Raw genomic sequence first — 9895 nt, 5'->3', positions numbered from 1 at the left:
TTTTATTTTTTACCCATCAAATTAAAATGGAAAAATCACTTTTGTAACCACTGTTGAAAATAATTTCACCATTTTTTGAAAATTTCACCTTTAATTAATCGATAAATAAGCCGTGCTCATATTGGTTTTTAAGTTGATGTTTATAATGAGTAGTGAATTTTGAAGGTCAAATCTTTTAAAAAAAATTGACCGTAAAACTTGAAGTGTAAAAAATAAAAGAAACCAAGTGAGGACGGATTAGTACCGTGTTTGATTATGACGTGTTTGTTTAAAAATTACTCCGTATTGTATTTCTTTATCCTTTTCCTACACCGCTTTTTATAGACAAGGTTGTGGTACACCATGTCACCAGTCTCACCACTAGCTTAGTTGGCTAATATCTTAAAGATATGTCTCACTATTTTCCTAACTTCCATGAAAACGATTTTAAACATTAACTTTCTTTTCTCCCAGCCAACAAAAGTGATAGCCCCCAAACCAACTTAAATAAAACTCAAAACCTTGTCAATTATATAGGGACGTATGTAATATAATTTACTCCGTATGTTTGTATAATGTATATTTATTGATGATTAAAGATATATCATTAATAAAAATTTCATATTTGGTGAGGCAAAGATATTATTAGCCGAACCTGAAAACGGATCCAAACACCAAACCAATCCGACTTGGTTGACCGTTTTTATCTAATAGGAAGTAGTATCATTTAGTATCCCTTGGAAAGAGTGAATAAATGAAGGTTGACTTTTAGATAATGGTTCATGTTACCTTCTCATCTAGTCCATGTTATCAATTGCAAAGTCAAAACACTTGAATGTCAACATCATAATATAAAACCTTTTTGACTCCCTTATTGTACGCATGAAAACATGAGAGGGCATAATTTAGACTATAAAACAAATGATTATTAATTTGTTATAATCAATATTCTTCATTGGTGTGCAACAATGTTGCATGTGCCACTCTTTTTTTTATTTCATCTATGATTACTTTTGTGAACTTTCACAGTTTGTCTTATGCATTTGAATAAAAAGTCCTCTCTTTTGTAAACATAGTTACAACATTGTATATTTGTATGATACTTTTTGATCCAAAAAATTAAACATGTCATGCGCATCTTCTTTGTTTTTGCAGTTCATTTTGGTTACGACTATGTTTTGCTGCCATCAATTCATCGTTGTAGTAGCCGGGAACGACGACATGGACAAGCAAGCATTGCTTGAAGTCAAAGCCAAGATAAGTGATGATCCTCTAGGTGTGCTGAGCTCATGGAATGCCTCCCTCCACCTTTGTAAGTGGCATGGTGTTACTTGTGGTCGTAGGCATCGAAGAGTAACAACACTCGACCTAAGTAACTCGAAACTCACAGGTATCCTTTCTCCTTATCTTGGTAATTTGAGCTTCCTTAGGGAGTTATACCTTCAAGATAATAGTTTTGGAGGAACTATACCCCAAGAAATTAATCGTTTGTATCGTTTGCAAATTCTTTGGCTATTTAACAATTCCATTGGAGGGGAAATTCCATCGAATATATCAAGTTGTTATGGACTTATTGATATAAGCCTCGACAATAATAGGTTGGTGGGTGCAATCCCTCCCGAGCTTGGTTCCTTGTCACAATTGCAATACCTTGATTTGGCAAAGAATAACTTGATAGGTGCGATCCCTTCATCCTTAGGGAACTTATCATACCTCGTCGAGCTCCACATGAGTAGCAACACTTTGGCCGGAAAGATCCCTAATCGACTAGGTAAATTAAGATATCTAGAAGTTTTGATTTTAGACAATAATAATTTATTTGGAGAAATTCCTCCCTCAATCTTCAACTTATCTTCATTAATCAAATTAAGTTTAGCACAAAATGACTTTATAGGAAACCTCCCTTCGTATATGGGTAACACTCTTCCCTATCTACAGTGGTTCTCCATATCTAATAATCGATTCACTGGGCATATTCCAACTTCAATATCCAATGCATCGGATCTAGAAGTTTTGAGCTTATCGAAAAACAATCTTCAAGGACAAGTTCCTTCTTTGCATAAGTTATTATGGCTTAATTACCTTAACCTTTACACAAACTCCCTAGGTTATAACCAACCCGAAGATTTGAACTTTATTTCTTCCTTGGCTAATACAACCAATTTAGAATGGCTACAAATAAAAGACAATAACTTTGGAGGAGTTTTTCCTAAGATCATTTGCAATTTCTCAAATCTTACTTATTTAACACTAAGTCACAACAAATTAGATGGAGAAATTCCAAGTTGCATAGGAAACTTAGCAAAATTGCATTTCTTTTCAGCCGGTAACAATACATTCACAGGGACCATTCCTCAAAGCATAGGGAACCTTCAAAACCTCACATATTTATATCTGAAAGGTAACTATTTATCCGGGGTCATTCCATCCTCAATCGGAAACTTAACTAAGTTGTCAACTTTAACCCTATCCAATAATAAGCTCGAAGGCCAAATACCACCCAATCTTGAAAATTGTAGATCACTTCTAAGCTTAGATCTTTCAGATAACAAGCTTAACGGCACAATACCGTCACAACTTTTTAGTCTCCCCACCATGTCCATCCTACTCAATCTTTCAGGAAACCATCTAACGGGGTCTCTCCCTGTAGAAGTCGGACAACTGAAGACTCTCAATAGCCTTGATGTTTCTCGAAATATGTTGTCTAATAATATACCAAGATCTCTTACTAGTTGTGTGTCATTAGAGATTTTATACATGCAAGATAACAATTTCAACGGCACCATTCCTGATGCATTACAAGCATTAAAGGGTCTTCGTTGGCTAGATTTGTCACACAACAATTTATCCGGTGAAATCCCGAAAATGCTCACAAGCCTTCAATTGCAAAGCCTCAATCTATCACACAACAATCTTGAAGGTGAAGTACCCATCGAAGGAGTTTTCAAAAATGCAACCGGTATATTGATAAATGGAAACAACAGGCTATGTGGAGGCATACCCGAGTTACAATTGCCTCATTGTAACTTGGGAGGCAACACTAAAAACAGAAGACTAGAACATAGGAAGAAATTGATTATTGGAGCAATTTGTGGATTGTTTGGGTTAATTTTGCTAGTGGCTTTACTTGTGTCATTATATAGTTTATGGAAGAAGAAGGAAACCAAGGTATCTACAAATTCAGATGATTGTGAGAATTTTCCGAATTTGTCTTATCAAACACTTCGTAAAGCCACAAATGAGTTCTCCGCAGAAAATTTGATTGGTAGTGGAGCATTTGGTGTTGTATACAAAGGAACCCTTCAAGAGAGTGGATCAATTGTTGCCATCAAGATATTTAAACTAGATTATCGCGGTGCTTCAAAGAGTTTCATGGCTGAATGCAAGGTCCTTCGTAGTATAAGACATCGAAATCTTGTCAAGGTGGTAACAACTTGTTCTAGTGTTGATCATCAAGGTACCGATTTCAAAGCTCTAGTGTATGAATACATGTCAAATGGAAGTTTGGATGACTGGTTACATCCAGCCGAGGAAATTAATAGGCCGGTTGAAGGCATAGAACATACCTTAAGGAAGCTGAATCTTTACCAAAGACTTGATATTGCAATTGATGTTGCATTCGCGTTGGACTACCTTCACAACCATTGTGGTATCTCCCTTGTTCATTGTGACCTCAAGCCGAGTAATGTTCTCCTTGATGGTGAAATGGTTGCACATGTCGGTGACTTTGGGCTCGCCAAATTCCTCTCAAAAGGCATCAACAACTCACATGAGAACGAGTTTAGCTCTATGGGTGTTAGAGGAACCATCGGTTACACTCCCCCAGGTAACAAGTTATAATGTTCTCACACTTTTTCATCACTACTACTACCTTCGTTTCATATTATTTGCAACGATTAGACACTTTTCCTCTCTACTTTATGTCAAATCGTTGCAAATAATATAAAACGGAGGTAGTATATAATTGATATGTAGGTACTTATGTAGTGATAATGTGATATACGTACTAACAACTAACATTCGAGTGATGCAATGCAGAGTATGGTTTGGGAAACGAGGTATCTACCAATGGCGATGTATATAGTTTTGGAATTCTTTTACTAGAGCTCATAACCGGAAAGAGGCCTACAAATGACATGTTCAAGGGGGGCGTAAGCTTACATTGCTTTGTCAAAGAATCACTTCCTGGACATGTGATCGAGATTCTAGATCGTGTTCTTCTTGAGGACATACATGGTCAGGAGATTGATAGCAGTTTTATGTTGGAGACCCTGAGTTCTGTACTTAAGGTCGCGCTGTCTTGTTCAACGGAGGCTCCACAAGAAAGGATGGACATGAGCGATGTCGTTGCGAATCTATTATCGATTAGAAAGAAGCTTCTTGAATATAGCTTACGGCAAAGAAGAAGATTTCAAGCTGGTATATTAATGGTTTAATTATTGCTTTTCGCTCGCTAATGATATATACTTATTTGACAAAAGTAACTTGCATTGGTAATTGGCTTTGTTAAGATTTTAAATGTGATTATCTTTCTTTCTCGGTGCAGGCTCACAAGAGTGATTGATCTCAAACCAAGTTGGTCTAACTTTGAGCAAGCTTCTGATGACAAGAAGATTAACGAGAGCTATATTATTCATTTATTTTTATTTATTTATTTGTTAACTTATACTTCAATTCCTCTGTTTCAATTTTTAAATTAGTTCACATGTTTTCAATTTTTTATATCATTATTAACATTTGGCTCATGTCATAAAATGTGACAAAGTTTTACACTGGCTGTCACTACTCACTAGCTTAGCGAAATCCTCGTCCTTTATCCAGGATTAGGACAAACAGTGAGTTCATATAACCGACCCCACTTATGGGATAAAGGCTTTAATTGATTGATTATTAACCTTTAAAGATAATGTTAATCATGCTCATAAGGTTGCTCTTAAAGTTATAAACATGAAAAATATATAACTAACAAGATTTTGATCATAGTGTATATCCATTGTATAAAGAGCCACAATAAAGGGCGGCTGTGTATTTTGGTTTGACATTCATCCTTCTTTCACGAAAGTGATGGATGTCAAACCAAGTTGTTCTGTGTATTAGATTCAGTGGACATGAAGAACAAGATAAGCCCATATGTTTCTGACTTATGGGCTTGTCATTGTTAGTTTTATGTATTAAGGAGTTCATAATACAACATGGAAGATATTGCGCAATAATCTATAAGAAAGAACAAAAGTTAACTTAAAGAGTTAAAGACCATAAAGATACATAGTTTCAATTTTGTCATATGTCATACTATCACTTTTGTCTTAATAATAATCTCACCTTTAATTATTCCGTAAATAACCCACTTTTTTTGCCCCCAATATACTTAGATTGGTTTTGATCTTTAATGTTTATATTAGCAGTAGTGAATTTTAAGAGTCAAATCTTTATAAAAACTTGACCATAAAAGTTAAAAGTGTAAAATATAAAAAGAAATTGAGTGAATACGGATTACTGAGTATTTGCTAAAGTTTGAAAAAATTAATGTCATGTTTGTTAAATACTCTGTATTATACTCCTTCGTCATTTACCTACACCGTACCATTTTGTGGTAGGCCAATGTTATGTTACACGGTTATTCCATTGGCTTAGAGGGATACCTTACTCAAAATTTAAAAATTAATTTTAAATTCCGTCTACATCATTACCCTTAAAAAAAAAAAAAAAAAAAAAAAAAAAAAAAAAAAAAAAAAAAAAAAATCCTTATATGGCTCTCTCTATACACACAAAAAACAAAATACTACGAGTATTGCCTTGTAAAAATTAACATTAAATATAATTATGTGTGTTTCCTTAAAAAAAATATAATTATGTGTGTACTTGTTAGAATAATACAGAATTATTTTTTTGTTTATTTTCACATATCCTTCAATCCTCAGTTTTATGAAATGATGGAACCTTTGTAATTTTTTTTTTTTTCTATTTTCGAAGAAAGAAATGAAGGGACTATATATACAGTGTTAAACTTGATCATTTTGCTTGATGTACAGTAGTAATTTCGTTTTTGACGTAGCAACACATGCCCCAACTTCACAGTCTAATACTCTCTAATTATCTCCTTTTAGACAAGTATGCGTCGTTATTAATGAAAATTCTACAATAGTCATTTGAACCACTAATCCTACAATAGTCATTTCATATAACTATATACAAATAAGTAATAATTCGTATATTATATTGTTAAAGAATTAAAGTATCGATGCAAACACGAAAGTTGATTTAAACAGTGATTTGCGTTACCTGGCCTTCACTATAGTCTTTGTCCGCTAATAAGATTTTTCATGTAGACTTCCTATTAATTAAATTTTAAATAATTGAATTATGTTACCTTCTCAATTTGTCCATATCCCAAACAAGACATTTGACCGGTTGACCCAATTCCTAGATTTGAAATGAAACCTTAAAACCAAACAGGCCATTAATGTAATTTATATGAGTAATTAATTAGAGTATAGTCCAAGTGATTAGGTATGGATGACCAGGCCAGTCATTTTTAATTTAATTCAGAGACTTCTTCGAACTTCAATAATTTCATTTTTGCATCTTTTAATTATAAAAGTGGCCTTATATCAACATACAACATAGTTTGTGAGAAGTAATACCAGAGTTATCGTCCTTACCAAACCACAAGATTAAACATGTCTTGCTCATCATCTTCATATTTCCGGATCATTTTGGCTACGACTATGCTCTGCTGTCTTCAAATCTCGAGGGGCGAGATAGACAAGCTAGCACTGCTTAACATCAAATCCAAGATAAGCGATGACCCTTTTGGTGTGATGAGCTCATGGAATGACACCCTTCACTTTTGCGAGTGGTATGGCGTTACATGTGATCAAAGGCGTCGAAGAGTCATAACACTTGACCTGAGTAACTCGAAACTCACAGGTATCCTCTCCCCCTATCTAGGTAATTTGAGCTTCCTCAAAGAGCTACATCTTCAAAATAATAGTTTAGGCGGAACAATACCACTTGAAATTAGTCGTCTTTATAGGTTGCAAAATCTTTCTTTGTATAGTAACTCGATTGAAGGGGAGATTCCTTTAACTATATCAAGTTGTTATAGTCTTATTGATATAAATCTTTTTTATAACAAGTTAAGTGGAAGAATCCCGCACACACTTGGTTCCCTGTCAAATTTGCGAAAGCTTTATTTGACAGGGAACAACTTAACTGGCGACATTCCTTCATCTTTGAAGAACTTGTCATCCCTCACTGAGATCCACTTAGCCGAAAACAGTTTCGTTGGAAAGATCCCAAATTGGCTAGGCAGTCTAAAAAATCTGACCATGTTGATATTAGAGGGCAATAAGTTTTCAGGGAAAGTCCCACCTTCAATCTTTAACCTCTCTTCACTAACAGATTTAAGCTTAGCTCGGAATGACTTGGAAGGAGAACTGCCTTCATATTTAGGTAACTCTCTTCCACGACTTCAGTGGTTCTCTATATACGATAACTGGTTTAGTGGACATATTCCAGCTTCACTATCCAATTCCTCAAATCTAAATTATCTCGATTTGTCGATGAACAATCTTCAAGGACAAGTTCCTTCTTTGCACAAGCTAGTAAAGCTTACTAAACTTGTCCTTTACGGCAACTTCCTTGGTTATAACCAAGCTGGAGATATGAATTTTGTTTCTTCCTTGGCCAATGCCACCAATTTAAGACGTCTCCAGATTGGTGGCAATAATTTCAAAGGCAATTTTCCTAAAACTATATGTAAATTCTCATCGCTTTATATTTTGGGGATGAGTGAAATCAATTTAGCAGGAGAAATTCCAAATTGCATAGAAAACTTGACAGGTTTGCAGTTTTTTCAAGTTAATAACAACAGGCTTTCTGGGGTCATTCCTAGAGGCATAGGCAAGCTCCAAAATCTCATCTATTTGCTAATGAGAGGTAACCAAATATCCGGGGTCATTCCACCTTCAATTGGAAACTTAACTAAGTTGTCTAGTTTTTTCGTGTCTAGTAATAGTCTTGAAGGCCAAATACCTTCAACTCTGGGAAATTGTAGATCGCTAATAATACTAGATCTTTCAAATAACAGACTTAGCGGCAAGATACCTTCACAACTTTTTAATCTCCCCGCCATATCCATCTTACTCAATCTTTCTGGAAACCAGCTGACTGGATCCCTCCCTCAAGAAGTTGGGCAACTGAACAATCTTGACAAACTGGATGTTTCGCGTAACTTGCTATCAGGTCAGATTCCAAGCTCTATTGGCAGTTGTGTATCATTAGAGTTCCTGCACATGCAGGAAAACAATTTAAGTGGCACCATTCCTAGTGCACTACAAACATTAAAGGGTCTGCTTCGTTTGGACTTATCACACAATAACTTATCTGGTGAAATTCCGAAATTTCTCACAAGCATCCAGTTGCAAAGCATCGATCTATCACACAACAATCTCGAAGGTGAAGTGCCCAAAGAGGGAGTCTTTAACAATGTGACCGATGTTTTGATAACTGGGAACAGTAGGCTCTGTGGAGGCATCACCGAATTAAAGTTACCCCAATGTAATTTGAGGCGCAACACTGAAAAAAGCAAAAAGAAGCACAAGAAGATATTGACAATTGCAATTCTTTCTGGAATTTTCGGAGTTCTTGTGGCTATACTTGTGTCAATATATAGTTTTTGGCGAAGGCAGAGGGCTAGAGATCCCATAACTTCAAGTGATTTTGATAATTTTTTGTCTTACCAAACCCTTGTTAAAGCCACAAATGATTTCTCCTCGGAAAATTTGATTGGCAGTGGTACATTTGGAGTTGTATACAAGGGGACCCTTGATAACAATGGATCAACAGTTGCCATCAAGGTATTTAAGCAAGAGTACCATGGTGCTTCTAAGAGTTTCACCGCAGAATGCAACATCCTCCGAAACACCAGGCATCGAAATCTGGTGAAGGTAATAACAGCTTGTTCTAGTATTGATTATCAAGGTAGAGATTTCAAGGCTTTGGTTTATGAGTACATGGTTAATGGGAGTTTGGAAGATTGGTTGCATCCAACAGAGTTATTCAACAAGGTTGAGAGCGTAAATATCACAAGAACCTTGAGTTTTCGCCAAAGACTTGACATTGCAGTTGATGTTGCATTCTCTCTGGATTATCTTCACCATCATTGTGATGCCTCCATAATTCATTGTGACCTCAAGCCAAGCAATATTCTCCTTGACGAAAGCATGGTCGCACATGTAGGCGACTTTGGCCTAGCCAAGATTCTCTTGAAATGCATCACCAACTCTCATGCCAAAGAATTTAGCTCTATTGGAGTTAGAGGAACTATCGGCTATGTGCCTCCAGGTAACTTGCTATACCCTGCATTTCCAAATAATTATGTAATTAAATAATATATTTTATATCGTATTGAGGTATGTATATGACATGCAGAATATGGTCTAGGAAACGAGGTGTCCACCAACGGCGATGTCTATAGTTTTGGGATCCTTTTACTGCAAATATTTACAGGAAAGAGACCAACTAATGACATTTTAAAAGGCAGTCTGAACTTGCACAGTTTTGTGAAAAAAGCTTTACCTAAACATGTAGCTGAGATTCTTGATCCTGCTCTTCTTGAAGACCTAGACAATGGGGAAAATGCGAGCAGCAGAGCAAAGTTGGATGCCTTGATTTCTATACTTGAAATCGCACTACATTGCTCTTCTGAAGTCCCAGGAGAGAGGTCGGACATGAGTGATGTTGCTGCAAAGCTATCATTAATTAGCAAGAAGCTCTTTGGCACTTGTGCACAAAATAGAGGATAATTCTAGCACCCTAGCAAGTATTCTGGTATATTGACGAGCACTCTAGCAGGATTGTTTTTCTGATAGCATTGTACATTAAAATCTATTTTACAGTAAATGTATTTTCT

The 9895-nt window shown here is 35.7% G+C and overlaps 1 protein-coding gene across 1 annotated transcript; it reads left to right on the top strand.

The window, feature by feature from the left end:
- The first annotated feature begins 1104 nt into the window (after positions 1-1104).
- On the top strand, positions 1105-9788 carry LOC145620028 (uncharacterized). Its single transcript, XM_081674687.1, has 4 exons — positions 1105-3805; positions 4018-4398; positions 6745-9327; positions 9415-9788. The coding sequence occupies exons 1-4, from the start codon at positions 1105-1107 to the stop codon at positions 9786-9788; spliced, it is 6039 nt and encodes a 2012-aa protein (XP_081530813.1).
- Positions 9789-9895: the final 107 nt, after the last annotated feature.

The sequence above is a fragment of the Chenopodium album genome, chromosome 27, assembly GCF_948465745.1.
Source record: "Chenopodium album chromosome 27, dcCheAlbu1.1, whole genome shotgun sequence".
Lineage (NCBI taxonomy): Eukaryota > Viridiplantae > Streptophyta > Magnoliopsida > Caryophyllales > Amaranthaceae > Chenopodium > Chenopodium album.
Note: the sequence above shows the minus strand (reverse complement) of the source record. Positions and strands in the feature narration are given on the sequence as shown.

Excerpts from the sequence above, each read along its gene's own strand:
- LOC145620028 (XM_081674687.1), top strand. The coding sequence starts at position 1,105 with ATGTCATGCGCATCTTCTTTGTTTTTGCAGTTCATTTTGGTTACGACT. Across the intron at positions 3,806-4,017 it reads CATCGGTTACACTCCCCCAG|AGTATGGTTTGGGAAACGAG; the intron begins GTAACAAGTTAT and ends GATGCAATGCAG. Across the intron at positions 9,328-9,414 it reads TATCGGCTATGTGCCTCCAG|AATATGGTCTAGGAAACGAG; the intron begins GTAACTTGCTAT and ends TATGACATGCAG.